Source organism: Nerophis lumbriciformis, linkage group LG01, assembly GCF_033978685.3.
Source record: "Nerophis lumbriciformis linkage group LG01, RoL_Nlum_v2.1, whole genome shotgun sequence".
In the NCBI taxonomy this organism is placed as follows: domain Eukaryota; kingdom Metazoa; phylum Chordata; class Actinopteri; order Syngnathiformes; family Syngnathidae; genus Nerophis; species Nerophis lumbriciformis.
Window position 1 is genome coordinate 17,369,860 of NC_084548.2, and position 17,895 is coordinate 17,387,754.

Sequence of the window (17,895 nt, forward strand, 5' to 3'; positions counted from 1 at the left end):
TAGCTATCCTGTGTCTCAATCATTTATCCTGTTCACAGATAGAGCATTTATGATGTTTATATGGTGCCAGACACTACCTGTAACATATAAAGTTAAAGTTAAAGTACCAATGATTGTCACACACACACTAGGTGGGGCGAAATTATTCTCTGCATTTGACCCATCACCCTTGATCACCCCCTGGGAGGTGAGGGGAGCAGTGGGCAGCAGCGGTGGCCGCGCCCGGGAATCATTTTTGGTGATTTAACCCCCAATTCCAACCCTTGATGCTGAGTGCCAAGCAGGGAGGTAATGGGTCCAATTTTTATAGTCTTTGTTATGACTCGGCTGGGGTTTGAACTCACAACATATATAGCGCCTTGTATTGTCTTCAAAGTGTACCGACTTTTACTAAAATATGGACTTCCGTCTAGGCTGGAACTCAATATTCATGTTTACATTGTTTCTAGAAGTTCGCTTCAATATACAAACTTGTCCATTTACAAAGACTGTTCAAGAACCAATTACGTTCGTAAATTGAGGTTACACTCCATCCATCCATCCATCCATTTTCTACCCGCTTGTCTCTTTTTGGGGTCGCGGGGGGTGCCTGAGCCTATTTCAGCTGCATTCGGGCGGAAGGCAGGGTACACCCTGGACAAGTCGCCACCTCATCACAGTGAGGTTACACTGTAAAAATTAAATTAAATTAAAGTACCAATGATTGTCACACTCACACTAGGTGTGGTGAAATTATCCTCTGCATTTGAGCCATCCCCTTGATCACCCCCTGGGAGGTGAGGGGAGCAGTGGGCAGCAGCGGTGGCCGCGCCCGGGAATCATTTTTGGTGATTTAACCCCCAATTCCAACCCTTGATGCTGAGTGCCAAGCAGGGAGGTAATGGGTCCAATTTTTATAGTCTTTGTTATGACTCGGCTGGGGTTTGAACTCACAACATATATAGCGCCTTGTATTGTCTTCAAAGTGTACCGACTTTTACTAAAATATGGACTTCCGTCTAGGCTGGAACTCAATATTCATGTTTACATTGTTTCTAGAAGTTCGCTTCAATATACAAACTTGTCCATTTACAAAGACTGTTCAAGAACCAATTACGTTCGTAAATTGAGGTTACACTCCATCCATCCATCCATCCATTTTCTACCCGCTTGTCTCTTTTTGGGGTCGCGGGGGGTGCCTGAGCCTATTTCAGCTGCATTCGGGCGGAAGGCAGGGTACACCCTGGACAAGTCGCCACCTCATCACAGTGAGGTTACACTGTAAAAATTAAATTAAATTAAAGTACCAATGATTGTCACACTCACACTAGGTGTGGTGAAATTATCCTCTGCATTTGAGCCATCCCCTTGTTCACCCCCTTGGAGGTGAGGGGAACAGTGAGCAGCAGCGGTGGCCGCGCCCGTGAATCATTTTGGTGAAAACTAGAATGAACTAAAACTAAAATAGAACTAAAATTAGAATGGTATTTGCATTAAAAATGAATAATAAATAATGAGTGCTAAAATCCCATTGGAATATGTATTCGTTTAATTGAGGCTATCTTTGAGCGTAGTCCTTTTTATTTGCAATTTGCGACATCTGAATGTCCAAGATTGCCTCTATATTTAAGCCAGTGTCACATAAATAATGTGAACCTTATCTCTGGTGACAGAAGAGGAAGATGTATGGCCCCTGTGCAGAAGACACGTTAATATAGGATGTCCTGCCAGGGTCAAGGGGAGAGACGAATCTGAAGGTTCATTTCCTTGACATGCTGCTTTGCATAGCCTGCTCAATAATTAATGCACTTATTTTCCTATTAAATTATTTATTAAGTTTCTCATTTGGAGAATTAAAGCAAAGGCTTTGCCATATTGTGATTTTATAGAATGCAGAGGCCTTTTTAGTACGTTTCACTACCTGTCGTGAACAATTGGATCAATCATGGCTTAAACTGAGTCAAATATTTAAATTGTGAATATTTACGCAAACATTTCAATCAGCAGACAGAAAAAGTACCCGTCTTTACACGGCTGTATTGTTATTGCGGTTTCTTTGTTTGTGAGCAAGGTTGCACAACATCTTTATCTAATTTGTCAATAAATAATGCACAAATGTCAATGTCAAGATTTAGGTATATGCAGATGATATCTACAAGGGTGTTTTTATCAGCTGATCCAAAGGAATTGTTTGGCCTGAATGGAGATGTGTGTGGTAAATAATGTTATGTAAATGATTTATTTACAGCCACAAACTGTTTTAAGACGAAATTACATCCCAAACATAAAAATAGTTCATATAATTTAAATGGGCAAAAAAGGGAACAAAAAACGTGTTTTAATACATATGAATCTGACAGAGATATCCATCCATCCATTTTCTACCGCTTATTCCCTTTGGGGTCGCGGGGGGCGCTGGAGCCTGTCTCAGCTACAATCGGGCGGAAGGCGGGGTACACCCTGGACAAGTCGCCACCTCATCACAGGGATAGCATAATAAAATACAGAATGGTAACATATCCTACATTAACTTGTATTATCTAGGACAGGGGTCACCAACGCGCTGCCCGCGGGCACCAGGTCGCCCGTAAGGACCAGATGAGTCGCCCGCTGGCCTGTTCTAAAAATAGCTCAAATAGCAGCACTTACCAGTGAGCTGCCTCTATTTTTTAATTTGTATTTATTTACTAGCAAGCTGGTCTCGCTTTGCTCGACATTTTTAATTCTAAGAGAGACAAAACTCAAATAGAATTTGAAAATCCAAGAAAATATTTTAAAGACTTGGTTTTCACTTCTTTAAATAAATTCATTTATTTTTTTACTTTGCTTCTTATAACTTTCAGGAAGACAATTTTAGAGAAAAATACAACTTTAAAAATGATTTTAGGATTTTTAAACACATATACCTTTTTTACTTTTAAATTCCTTCCTCTTCTTTCCTGACAATTTAAATCAATGTTCAAGTAAATTAATTGTTTTCATTGTAAAGAATAATAAATACATTTTAATTTAATTCTTCATTCAAGCTTCTGTTTTTTCGACGAGGAATATTTGTGAAATATTTCTTCAAACTTATTATGATTAAAATTCTAAAAAAATATTCTGGCAAATCTAGAAAATCTGTATAATCAAATTTAAATCTTATTTCAAAGTCTTTTGAATTTCTTTTAAAATTTTTGTTCTGGAAAATCTAGAAGAAATAATGATTTGTCTTTGTTAGAAATATAGCTTGGTCCAATTTGTTATATATTCTAACAAAATGCAGATTGGATTTTAACCTATTTCATCATGTCATCAAAATTCTAAAATTAATCTTAATCAGGAAACATTACTAAAGATGTTCCATAAATTATTTTTTTAATGTGCACTTAGAGAACATATACAAATAAAGTGTTGCATATTGATATTTATCTGTTTCTATATATATTTATTGTGAAAAATCATTAAGATGATTAGTGTTTCCACAAAGATAAATATCATTAATTATTAATAATAACATAAAGTTAAAGGTAAATTGAGCAAATTGGCTATTTCTGGCAATTTATTTAAGTGTGTATCAAACTGGTAGCCCTTCGCATTAATCAGTACCCAAGAAGTAGCTCTTGGTTTCAAAAAGGTTGGTGACTCCTGATCTAGGATATCATTTACTCTATGCCCATTGTTCATTGAAAAGCTGAACCACGATCTAATTTCAAAAACCCCTACAACTACAGGAGGGCAATTAAGTTGGACATTGAAAAAGAGGCAGCATCCAATTCTTTCTGATCCTGCATTAGCTTGATGTTGCAAGATCCTTTCCCTCTATTCATGTGTTGTTCTTTTACAGAGTCGATGAATGTTCCACGAGCTCCTGAGTAAATGTTTGTATTAAACGGCAGGTGACAGACAATTACAGTAACTGGGTATTAAGACAAGAGCAACATTTGTTTGGGTTCTTGTCATCCATCCATCCATTTTATACCGCTTGTCCCTGTCGGGGTCGCGGGTGGTGCTGGAGCCTATCTCAGCTGCACACGGGCGGAAGGCGGGGTACACCCTGGACAAGTCGCCACCTCATCGCAGGGCCAACACATATAGGCAGACAACATTCACACTCACATTCACACACTCGGGCCAATTTAGTGTTGCCAATCAACCTGGGTTGTTGTCATATGAGACCTTTTTTTCTTAAATCAGATTAATCACACTTTTGAATTTATTCTCAATTAATCACAGTAAATTACTTGCTTGCATAAATTAAAATAAACCTTAAAAAATACATCTCGGTATGATAACGCCAGCACGTAACGTCACGGATTGTAGAGAACATTTTGGGACAGCATGGTGGCCAGCTATTAAGTCGTCTGTTTTCATCGCAAAATTCCACAGTATTCTGGACATTTGTGTTGGTGAATCTTTTGCAATTTGTTCAATTAACAATGTCGACAGCAAAGAAGAAAGCTGTAGGTGGAAAGCGGTGTATTGCGGGCGGCTGCAGCAACACAAACACAGCCGGTGTTTCATTGTTTACATTCCCGAAAGATGACAGTCAAGCTTTACCATTGGCCTGTGGAGAACTGGGACAACAGAGACTCTTACCAGGAGGACTTTGAGTTGGATGCGCAGACGCGGTACCGTGAGTACGCATGCAGCTGCGGCTTCCAAACATTTGATCGCTTGCCCGTACGTGCGTGCCGCTATGTGCATGTCACGTACGTAACTTTGGGGACTTTGGGGAAATATATGTGCTGTATGAACTTTGGGGAGGTGAACGGTACTTTGGGCTGTGGGATTGAGTGTGTTGTGCAGGTGTTTAAGTTGTATTGGCGGGTTATATGGACGGGAGGGGGGAGGTGTTTGTTATGCGGGATTAATTTGTGGCATATTAAATATAAGCCTGGTTGCGTTGTTTTTGTGTTTATTTACTGTTTTAGTCATTCCCAGCTGAATATCAGGTCCCACCCGCCTCTCACAGCATCTTCCCTATCTGAATCGCTCCCACTGCCCTCTAGTCCTTCACTCTCACTTTCCTCATCCACAAATCTTTCATCCCCGCTCAAATTAATGGGGAAATCGTCGCTTTCTTAGTCCGAATCGCTCTCGCTGCTGGTGGCCATGATTGTAAACAATGTGCAGATGTAAGGAGCTCCACAACCTGTGACGTCACGTGCATATCATCTGCTACTTTCGGTACAGGCAAGGCTTTTTTATCAGCGACCAAAAGTTGCGAACTTTATCGTCGATGTTCTCTATTAAATCCTTTCAGCAAAAATATGGCAATATCGCGAAATGATCAGGTGTGACACACATAATGGACCTGCTATCCCCGTTTAAATAAGAAAATCGCATTTCAGTAGGCCTTTCAATGCATATCATTAATTTGCTCAAAACCTGAGAACAGTTGTATTTAAAGTTCCGTGTGTTAAAGCGGAATTTGCAAGTGAAGACTCTTCACTTATCTTTGCACTGACGCTGACCATACAGCAACCCGCACCGCCTTTCTGGTTACCATCCGCGGTGAAGGCAATGGAGCATGTACGGTCTAAATAAATTGTGTAATACGCATTTATACATGAAAAATGCCATATATTTTTGTAATAAATCACATGTGTGACCGTGTTGAATTTGACAGCCATAATGTACAGAATGTAAAAACAAGTTAGAACCTCAAATGAAATTACCGTATTTTTCGGAGTAAAAGTTGCTCCGGAGTATAAATCGCTCCGGAGTATAAGTTGCACCGGCCGAAAATGCATAATAAAGAAGGAAAAAAACATATATAAGTCGCACTGGAGTATAAGTCGCATTTTTGGGGGAAATGTATTTGATAAAACCCAACACCAAGAATAGACATTTGATAGGCAATTTAAAATAAATAAATAATAGTGAACAACAGGCTGAATAAGTGTACGTTATATGACACATAAATAACCAACTGAGAACGTGCCTGGTATGTTAACGTAACATATTATGGTAAGAGTCATTCAAATAACTATAACATATAGAACATGCTATACGTTTACCAAACAATCTGTCACTCCTAATCGCTAAATCCCATGAAATCTTATACGTCTAGTCTCTTACGTGAATGAGCTAAATAATATTATTTGATATTTTACGGTAATGTGTTAATAATTTCACACATATGTCGCTCCCGAGTATAAAAACTGCGACTTATAGTCAGAAAAATACGGTAGGCCGAATCTCTGGTAAAACAATGCATACTTGTTGTCTTTAATAACTGAAAAAAACCCGAAGATATTCTCAAAACTGTCATGCGCCACCAAGATTTCATATTATCATATCAAAAGCATCCTCCCTCTCAAGAGAAATCAAGATATGATTATTAAATTCAAGCACATCCACACGTTTTGTAGGCAGACATCGTCAATGCATAAACTGCAAGATAATGGGGAGAGAAACCATAAAATATTTCATCAAAGGCCGGTAAAAGCTTACTCAGAATACGGGCCATAAGTGCAGTGTTGGCGAGGGGCAAATCACCCCTCCCTGAAAGGTGATATAAATCTGCGTGCGCTGCCCCCAATGTTAGCTGCCGGTACAATAAAGAGCTTGTCAGAAATGAGCTATTGGGAATAGGTTAATTTACTGCCAAACACCAACATATGATGCGGTTATTTATAGGATCTAATAAAAGCTACACGTTTCTTGACAACAAATTTGACTTTTTGCTCCACTCATCTAAACTACCCCTATTTGTTGAACCATTTTCAACCATGCTCAATTGGAGTGAATCCTTGACTTTTATAACTACCCCTGTAAATCATTGGGTAGAGTATTTTAAACAACGACTTCAACTGTACATATTTTAGAACGACAAGTGAGAGGAAGAAAATAGGTGTAAAGATTTATCCTCCTACTCACCATAGAACGACAGCTTTCCTTTGACAGAGTTTTTTCCTCTGCTGTTCTCAGCCAAACATTCATACATCCCAGCATCCTCCTGCTGAAAGTAAGGGATTTCTAACACTCCGTTGGCTTTATTGATATCCACCTTTCTTCCAGAAGAGGCTCCATCAACTCTTCTCCAACTGATGGTTGGCACCGGGCTAAGAAGTGGAAAAGAGGCAACATGATTGTATGAAGACTCTCTTCGAGGTTAAACACAATGGGCCTGATCTAGTAATTCCACAAAACAGTGTGTGCAAACTATAGAATAGCAAGTACTTTTAGTGGGCGTGTTGCGGGTGAATTACTAGGACTGTTTGTGCAATTGATAACAAATGCAAACATGGTGCAGACCACCCTATTTAAGAAAGAGGTTTTTATGTCAATCAGAATGTGCAATAATGTTATGTTACTTACTGTGCCTTGTATATACATTTTTATTTTTATTTTTTATTTTTAGCTAAGTACCGTGTGACTTGTTGAAGGGTGGACTAGCAAAGTAAGATTTTCATTGTACGGCAAACTGTCTGTGTAACTGTGCATATGACAATAAACAATCTCAAATCTTATATGTACTACTGGCGGTGCCCGAGGAAACACTCATTTCTCTCTAGATTCATGACATCATATGGCCCAATGGTCAAACACGTGCTGTTTTACTATGTTGTGGAATATGCAGCACACACCTCCTTTTCTGGACGATATACTGTGGAAGCGCAATCTTGACAAAATAACACATTTTTACACACTGAACTGAAATTGTTCAGAAAAGCATGCAAGAATGCATTAAAATGCATGTTGTAAGAGGTTGTTTCATAAAATAGATGTATGGTTAATAATAATTAATACAAAAAGAAAAACCCACCTGCAGACACCAAAAGAATCATTTGAATGTATTTTAATCAGTGCTTTAAGTCTTCCAACAGCTATAAAATTATGACATCATATTGCTGAGAAGACGATACGTCTATTAGTTTTTATTAATGACAGTCCAACAATGTTGACACACACACACATAGGACGAAGGATTTTCTGTGCATTGTCTGTCTTTGTAGTACAATCGGCTCCTTTCTCACAACCATTTGTGCATAACAGTGCCAGTTTGCACGCACATTTCAAACGTGCTAAAAATAAACGTAAAAAAGCGGCTGCAGGACAGTTTCAGTCTTGAAAAAAAATCACATTTCGAGAGCTAGATGATTATAGTTGCATCTTTTTATCCCAGTATTGTGGGCATTTTGATAATTAGCAAATATTCTTCATATACATGAACACAGACACGGTGAATGGATTGCACTCTCTCTTTTGCTCATTTAAGAGACACAATTATCTGCGCACGAGTTTAGTAGATCAACTTTGCATGTGCTGTCAAGTTTGCACGTGTTTTAATACACGCAGACCTTTAGTAGATTAGGCCCTATATCTTAATTAGACTAAACCAGGGGTCTTTGATCACTCTGATGCGGCTCAGCTGCATACTTGCCGACCCTCCCCCGACCCTCCTGATTTTCCCGGGAGATTTCCGGATTTCGGTGCCTCTCGCAGAAAACTCCCGGGATTAATATTCTCCGATTTTCACCCTAATAATAATAATAAGGGCGTGCCATGATGGTACATCATTTAGCGCCCTCTACAATCTGTACAAACAGCATACGAGCCCAGCCTTTTGTTGTATGCATCTTCTACTTGCACACGCAAGTGACAGCAAGGCATACTTGGTCAACAGCCACACAGGTTACACTGACGGTGGCGATATAAAACAACTTTAAGACTCTTACTAATAATGCGCCACACTTTGAACCAAAACCAAACAAGAATGACAAACACATTTCGGGAGAACATCTGCACCTTAACACAACATAAACACAACAGAACAAATACCCAGAATCCCATGCAGCCCTGACTCTTCAAGGGCTACATTAGACACCCCTGCTACCACCAAACCCCGCCCCCACCCCAACCCTGCTCCCCCACACATTAACCTCCCCCCCCCCCACCACCCTCCGTGCGTCGGTTGAGGTGGGCGGGGTTTGGTAGCGGTGTATAATGTAGCCCGGAAGAGTTAGGGCTGCATGGGATTCTGGGTATTTGTTCTGTTGTATTTATGTTGTGTTACGGAGCAGATGTTCTCCCGAAATGTGTTTGTCATTCTTGTTTGGTGTGGGTTCACAGTGTGGCGCATTATTAGTAAGAGTGTTAACGTTTTTTATACCGCCACCGTCAGTGTAACCTGTGTGGTTGTTGACCAAGTATGCCTTGCTGCCAATGACGTGAGCAAGCAGGAGCCCCATACAACGTGTGGCTTGGCCGGCACGCTGGTTGTAGTGGGTGCTAAATGCTGTACCATCACGGCACGTTCGAGAGAATAGTTGCCCTGAAATTCGTAGTCTGCCGGAAAAATCGGGAGGGTTGACAAGTATGACGCTGTCAAGCGCCATTCATATAAAACTCGCGGCCGCACTAACATTCAATTTTCATATTAAGATTCAATATTCATATTAAGGTGTGGGCCGCGTGTCTGAGACCCTTGGTTTATACATAGCACAAAGCAAAAAAAAAACTTTGTATGCAGTGTTATTTCATTTTAAATTTCAAAAGATTTTTGTGGCTCCCATTGTTTTCTTTAATTTGTGAAACTGGTCAAAATGGCTCTTTGAGTGGTAAAGGTTGCCGACCCCTGGACTAAACCGAGATGCACCTCACCATGCGCTGTGATACACCGTGAAAAAATGTGAGTTCTCCAAACATGGTGCATGATATATAAAAAAAGGGTCCATTGATTTTTTAAATTACCTGAAATTACCCAAAAGAGAAATGCAACAGAAAATCCTGTTATAAATGACTGATTTTAAATTAAATGCACAAGGCCACACAAAAAAAACCCTCAAAAACATTCAGAACATGTTTTTTTTAGCTTGTACTGTAACTGCAGCACACCAAGGAGTCATTAGCATGTGCAATCATTTGTTCCCCCAATCACTCTACATGGTTCCCCACACAGTACCAGATAGCGTACAGTATGTGTCGTGCAGTAACTGTGAGTCATAACTGTGAAGTAACAAGGCACAGTGGGACGTACTTTCCAAGTGCAAAACATTCCAGCTTGACAGTTGAGCTCTTAGCCACGGGAACAACTTCCGGGAACTGCACCTCAATCTTTGGCTCATATTCACCCATCACACCTGGGGTTGAAAAGAGAAATTGAGAGCCGATGTCACACGAGTCTGAAGATAACTTTTATCCAGCTTAGGTCCTGAAAATGTCATAAAAAAACAAACAAAACAAAGTGCACCAATCCAATAGTGATAACAATAAAGTACAGTCTCTAATGCTAATTTGACCTCTATTGGGGATTTGACTGAAATTATTGTAATTACTTTCTGGAGACAACAATCAATGCCTAAAGGGGTGTTCTATAGAGCAGTGGTTCTCAAATAGGGGTACGTGTACCCCTGGGGGGTAATTGAAGGTATGCCAAGGGGTACGTGAGATTTTTTTGAAATGTTTGTCAAAAAGAACTGTGAAAAGAAATGCAACAATGCAATATTCAGTGTTGACAGCTAGATTTTTTGTGGATATGTTCCATAAATATTGATGTTAAAGATTTCTTTTTTTGTGAAGAAATGTTTAGAATTAAGTTCATGAATCCAGATGGATCTCTATTACAACCCCCAAAGAGGACACTTTAAGTTGATGATTACTTCTACCGTATTTTTCGGAGTATAAGTCGCACCGGAGTATAAGTCGCACCTGCCGAAAATGCACAATAAAGAAGGAAAAAAACATATATAAGCCGCACTGGAGTATAAGTCGCAGTTTTTGGGGAAATGTATTTGATAAAACCCAACACCAAGAATAGACATTTGAAATGCAATTTAAAATAAATAAAGAACAACAGGTTGAATAAGTATACGTTATATGACACATAAATAACCAACTGAGAACGTGCCTGGTATGTTAACGTAACATATTATGGTAAGAGTCATTCAAATAACTATAACATATAGAACACGCTATACGTTTACCAAACAATCTGTCACTCCTAATCGCTAAATCCCATGAAATCTTATACGTCTAGTCTCTTACGTGAATGAGCTAAATAATATTTGATATTTTACGGTAATGTGTTAATAATTTCACACATAAGTCGCTCCTGAGTATAAGTCGCACCCCCGGCCAAACTATGAACAAAACTGCGACTTATAGTCCGAAAAATATGGTATGTGTATAAATCTTTATTTATAATTGAATCACTTGTTTTTAGTTATTTTTATATCTTTTTTTCCAAATAGTTTCAAGAAAGACCACAACAAATGAGCAATATTTTGCACTGTTATACAATTTAATAAATCAGAAACTGATGACATAGTGCTGTATTTTATCTCTTTTTTTTCAACCAAAAATGCTTTGCTCTGATTAGGGGGTACTTGAATTTAAAAAATGTTCACAGGGGGTACATCACTGAAAAAAGGTTGAGAACTACTGCTATAGAGAACTGCAAAAGCCTTTTTACAAACCTTTCTTGTTTAATATGAAAATAAAAAAGTTGAAACAGAGCTGTTCGGATGACAAATGCTTCAGGGTTGCATTTTCCAACCGAGATAGCCAAAAACGTTATTTGAAACTGTCCTTTACTTCAAACCTTGCTCTGACAAAATCTAAACTTGCACCAAATGTCAATACAATGCTCCAAGAGTGAGTTTTTATTAATGCGGCGTTGTTCTTACCATCTAATCGAAGCACTAGGGGTGTGGGTGGCCCTTGAACACTGCTTTTGGTGACGGTGTTGGTGACTACACAAGTGTAGTTGCCCACATCAGATGGTTCAACTTTGGCAATGTAGAGGTTGCCCGTCTTCTGGGACACAAATCGCCGTGTGTCCTGGATGACAAACGACGGGTACTCGTTGAAGATCCACGTGAAGGTAAGCTCTGTAAACACACACAGCAGACATGAGGTGCACAATTCAAATATGTGCTCTCTCTGTAAAGGCATGCATGCTTAAGACCTGGTTAACCGGCAGAGTTTGATTAAACTGCACCTATTTCAGTTTGAAGGCATGCCTTTGGAGATTAAGCAATTAGTGGATCGAACAGCTTGTGCCAACCTTCTCTGATTAAAAACTGAAATGAATAACCATGGAGCAATTATTCTCACACGCTTGAATACTGGTTTCAATGTGTTGGATTCACTATAAGACAGTGATAACTGACAACAACTGCATCAAAATATGCATTCGTATTCATATTGCTTATTGTAATGGTTCGACTTTATTACTTACAAAGAACAGTCATAACAATCACTGTTTGGGGTTGTCGTACACCTAAAATAAATACTAGATTTACTTTTGAATATGATACCCTATATTACAAATTACAGGGTGTCCCAAAAAGTTTATGAATTACCGTATTTTTCGGAGTATAAGTCGCACCGGAGTATAAGTCGCACCTGCCGAAAATGCATAATAAAGAAGGACAAAAACATATATAAATCGCACTGGAGCCCGGCCAAACTATGAAAAAAACTGCGACTTATAGTCCGAAAAATACGGTACAGATCAGGCAATTTAGTGGTGCCATCTCACCCAACTATTCATCATCCTATCCCATCCAGTTTCTAAGGAAATAAGTCCTACAATACAAACCAAGTGGACTGCATTCCGGCAGGCTTTGCACCATGGACATGGAAGATTATAAAAAAACAAAGATGGCGGTTTTGACACATTGAAATCCAGATAAATTGCTCTGGACCATATTGCATCCCTGCCCCAAAGGCAATCTTAGTCTAAAAGCAATAAATCGACTCTCCCGTAAAAGGAATAATTGCAGTGTGGCGCTGCTCAATGCAGACACAATCAAGTATTTTTTTTTCCTTTTAAGAAATTTTGGGGATTTTAATTGCTGCTGCAAACCTTTCGACTTTCAATGTAAGAACGGCTTAAAATACTTCAGATTGAGTGAAGCCTGCACAACATACTTTGTCACCTGTCCCTCGACTTTGTATCAAACGCAACAGTGTTTCCTGCTTTTCATTCTTGAGTAACACAGGTTAGTTTACATCTGATTAAAGGGGACCTACTATGCAAAACCAACTTTTCTTACCTAGTACCTGTTTTGTGTATTTGCAAACAGTAAGTCCTGAAAATCTGAAATCAAACCATGGCGCCGTGGCGGAGATATTTGTAAAACAATCTTGCCTTCTTCATACTTTCTCCAAACAAGTCGTTTGGAATTTGACCCCATTTGTGATGCTTTCCCAGTTGTGAAGTCAGCCGAAATCTCCTTATATGGTCAGAATTTATCCAAAGTGCTTTGCGCGAGTCCGCTATTGTAGTCGGACGCTGAGGTCAATAAGCTCCTAGATTTTTGCAATCTTCATCTTGTGGAGCAGACTGGCTCATACATGCACATGCATTCTCTACTGTTGCCACTTTTTTTTTTTTCTTCTTTTTTTTTGGTCCTGTCCAGCTTCTCAGGCAAATCATATAGTTGATGTAGATGCCCACATCGGCTGTTCAGATTTACTCTACAAAAGAGAAGTATAGGATACTTCTCTTGTTGCCTTATTTGTATTTGACTTTATTAAATGTATTTATATTATCATCATTTGGTGCAGCCGGGCCGGAGCAAGAGGGGATAGAAAGAGAAAAAAAAGAAGACAGAGGGGGAAATGGTGGGGACAAGAGGGGGATTAGACAGAGAGACAAAAACAACAACAGCAATAGAGCAACATCAGCAAATACGACATGTACAAATATGATGGTAAAAGTGATAGCAAATAAGCAGTTAGCGAAAATAAAAAATAATACAGAAATGACATTGAGCATTATTACACTACAAATGGATCAATACAAATACCAATAGAAATAGCGCTATTGATAATGAACAATACCAATAATTTACCTCTATTATCAACAATACAGTTGTTCAAATGCAACAATACATATATGTAATGATAACTTGAGATGCGAAATAATGCAGAAAAATGGAGGGGAAGAAAGAGAAGCAACCTACATTAACCTTGTAGCTTGTTATAGTAACAATAGGTTAAGTCAGTGTGCCACGTGTTATACCCATTTTACCCTAGGGCAACATTGTTATTATATGTTTGATGAAACGTGATTATGTGCATGAGTGTATGTATGTATATGTACTTGTATATGTACATAATGTGTATCTGTGTTCGTACAGTGTACTGTTGCCACTTTAATACAAATTAGGTATAGTTTGAACTTATATCTGTGAGTGGATTCCACATTGAAGCGCTGAAAACTACAACATGGCTGGCGGTGAGAAGACACAGTCGAACAAAAGGCACGTAAATAAGACCCGCCCACAAAATGGCCCATCCTGAAAAGACTGTCAGAAAGCAGCTTGAAAACGGTCTGGAAAGCATAATCTATGCAACATTTTGACCAAAGAACCACCATTACATATTATGTAGACCACAAGGAAGTGTTTTAAATGTAGAACAAAAAAATCATAATATGACCCCTTCAAAACTGCAGGACTGCAATTGTCAAGCCTTACGCAATGGTTGATCTGTACCACAATATTGTGATTGCAAAACAGTTAAAGCCCTACTGAAACCCACTACTACCGACCACGCAGTCTGATAGTTTATATATCAATGATGAAATCTTAACATTGCAACACATGCCAATACGGCCGGGTTAGCTTACTAAAGTGCAATTTTAAATTCCGCGCAAAATATCCTGCTGAAAACGTCTCGGTATGATGACGCCTGCGCGTGACGTCACGGATTGTGGAGGACAATTTGGGACAGCATGGTGACCAGCTATTAAGTCGTCTGTTTTCATCGCAAAATTCCACAGTATTCTGGACATCTGTGTTGGTGAATCTTTTGCAATTTGTTCAATGAAAAATGGAAACAGCAAAGAAGAAAGATGTAGATGGGAAGCGGTGTATTGTGGGCGGCTGCGGCAACACAAACACAGCCGGTGTTTCATTGTTTACATTCCCGAAAGATGACAGTCAAGCTTTACCATTGGCCTGTGGAGAACTGGGACAACAGAGACTCTTACCAGGAGGACTTTGAGTTGGATGCGCAGATGCAGTACCGTGAGTACGCATGCAGCTGCGGCTTCCAAACATTTGATTGCTTGCCCGTACATGCGTGCCGCTATGTGCATGTCACGTACGTAACTTTGGGGACTTTGGGGAAATATATATGCTGTATGAACTTTGGGGAGGTGAACGGTACTTTGGGCTGTGGGATTGAGTGTGTTGTGCAGGTTTTTGAGTTGTATTGGCGGGTTATATGGACGGGAGGGGGGAGGTGTTTGTTATGCGGGATTAATTTGTGGCATATTAAATAAAAGCCTGGTTGTGTTGTGGCTAATAGAGTATATATATGTCTTGTGTTTATTTACTGTTTTAGTCATTCCCAGCTGAATATGAGGTCCCACCCGCCTCTCACAGCATCTTCCCTATCTGAATCGCTCCCACTGCCCTCTAGTCTTTCACTCTCACTTTCCTCATCCACAAATCTTTCATCCTCGCTCAAATCAATCGGGAAATTGTCGCTTTCTCGGTCCGAATCTTCTCGCTGCTAGTGGCCATGATTGTAAACAATGTGCAGATGTGAGGAGCTCCACAACCTGTGACATCACACTACTCATCTGCTACTTCCGGTACAGGCAAGGCTTTTTTATCAGCGACCAAAAGTTGCGAACTTTATCATTGATGTTCTCTACTAAATCTTTTCAGCAAAAATATGGCAATATCGCGAAATGATCAAGTATGACACATAGAATGGACCTGCTATCCCCGTTCAAATAAGAAAATCGCATTTCAGTTGGCCTTTAAATGCACATGATATGTTAAGGTATATGCAAGCTCATTTGGGCCTGCAGGTGAGGAGTTATTTTTCTTTGGTCAAAACAATTCGAGGTTTTGAAAAGCAGGGTTTGACAATCACAAAAGACCCTGATTGGATGGTTATGCTGCCGTATGCCCCAAGAATCAGTATGCAACGTTTACGACAGTATGACAAGACACATGCAGAGAGCTGGCTGTTTTTCAGAATATACGACAGTTGCTACAACAGAGAAAAAATCCATCAAGCGTTGAGTTTTAGGTTTAGTCACCAGCGTGTTCGTCCTCAGAATTAACACTGCTATGTGAATTAATAGCTACAGTTAATTGTGTTATTCTGATGGATACATTGCATTTGTGCACTCTTTTATCTGATTTTGTACTCCTGATTTGAGACCGTTTCTGTTTCTGAGTTGTGCTCCTTGTCTAATTATCATATTTCCCTGGTCTCATCACCCATGCCATCTTGTGTCTGCCAGCACTCATGCTTTCTTGTGCCAGTTAACGCTTGTCATTTTTTTCTTGTCTTATTGCCTTTCCCTGCCCCTGCCTTATGAGCCGATCAGATTGTCCCATGCCCTTAAAGTACATGCATATAAATGGCATCATATATGTACAGTACATCTATAGTTTGTACAGTGTATCTAGAGAGGGTGTGCAGTGGGAACATGTCAAGATGGACAGTCGATTAACAAAACCCTGGCCGTGACATTCAAATTATTAGTGTCAATTCAGGACTATAAGCCGCCAATGTTTTCCTACGCTTTGAACCCTGCGGCTTATAAAACCGTGTGGATAATGTATGGCATTTCTTCGTTGGCGGCCAAAATCCAAATAGTTTTCATAAAACATAAGCAAAAAAACTGAAAAGGTGTGTTATAGTTTGTGCTATGGCGTCATCTTTTGGACAAGTCCGCTCACTGCAGGTGCTGCGGGGTAAACGTCTACAATATTTCCTTCTGTTTAGTGCTTTCACCGTAAGTGCCGTCACGTCTTCTAGCCATCAATAGCGTTTTTACTGGTATGGATTCTTCATTCATCACTCCAGGCAATGTTTGTAAGTTTTGCAATATATCTAAAACAATTCATACTTTTTAAACTGTCCCATGTGCATACTTGCCAGCCCTCCCGGATTTTCCGGGAGACTCCCGAAATTCAGCGCCTCTCCCGAAAACCTCCCGGGACAAATTTTCTCCCGAAAATCTCCCGAAATTCAGGCGGACCTGAGTGACGTGTCGACAGGCTGTTTTCACGTCCGCTTTCCCACAATATAAACAGCGTGCCTGCCTAATCACGTTATAACTGTAGAATGATCGAGGGCGAGTTCTTGGTTTCTTATTTGGGTTTATTGTTAGGGAGTTTCATTAACGTCCTCCCAGCGCGGTAACAACACACAACAACAGGAGTCACGTTTTCGTCTACCGTAAAGCAGTTTGTCTGCCGTAAACAGCAGTGTTGTGACACTCTTAAACAGGACAATACTGCCATCTACTGTACATGCATATGTGACAATGACATCTACGGCTTTTAGAGAGTGCAGTGCACAACTGCGCACACAACAAGGAGACGAAGCAGAATGCATCATCAGAGAGGGTGTTCAGCATGATTAGAAAAATAGTGACAGAGAATAGAACAAGGATGGACAATTCAACCCTTAACTCAACAATGAGTAGATGAGTGTTATGTGTGTGTATATGTGTAAAAAAATGAACACTGAAATTCAAGTATTTCTCTAAATATATATATATATATATATATATATATATATATATATATATATATATATATAGTAAAAAAATAAAATAAATAAATAAATAAATAAAAAAATAAAAAAATAAAAAAAAAAATATATATATATATATAGCTAGAATTCATTGAAAGTCAAGCATTTCTTATATATATATATATATATATGAAATACTTGACTTGGTGAATTCTAGCTGTAAATATACTCCTCCCCTCTTAACCACGCCCCCAAACACGCCCCCGCCCCACCTCCGACCACGCCCCCACACCCCCTTCACCTCCCGAAATCGGAGGTCTCAAGGTTGGCAAGTATGCCCATGTGTGATGTCTGTAAGAGTTTGAATTCATATTTCTATGTGCTATTGTAATGTATTCATTAGCGTTAGCTAATATGCTAACACGTTTACCAGTGTCTGTTAGCATTATTAACTTAAATGGCATTTTT

General features: G+C 39.4%; 1 protein-coding gene across 3 annotated transcripts in view; it reads right to left on the minus strand.

Moving 5' to 3' along the window:
- Positions 1-17,895, minus strand: part of cntn3a.1 (contactin 3a, tandem duplicate 1) — a 228,057-nt gene that overhangs the window by 85,075 nt on the left and 125,087 nt on the right. For all 3 annotated transcript variants that reach the window (XR_009816915.1, XR_009816916.1, XM_061976479.1), the window contains exons 6-8: positions 11,595-11,798; positions 9,947-10,049; positions 6,844-7,028 (exon numbers count right to left, since the gene is read on the minus strand). Coding sequence is in view for 1 of the 3 variants with exons in the window: in XM_061976479.1 (XP_061832463.1) it covers positions 6,844-7,028; positions 9,947-10,049; positions 11,595-11,798 (492 nt within the window). In the remaining 2 variants the exon portion in view is untranslated. The remainder of the gene's footprint in view (positions 1-6,843; positions 7,029-9,946; positions 10,050-11,594; positions 11,799-17,895) is intronic.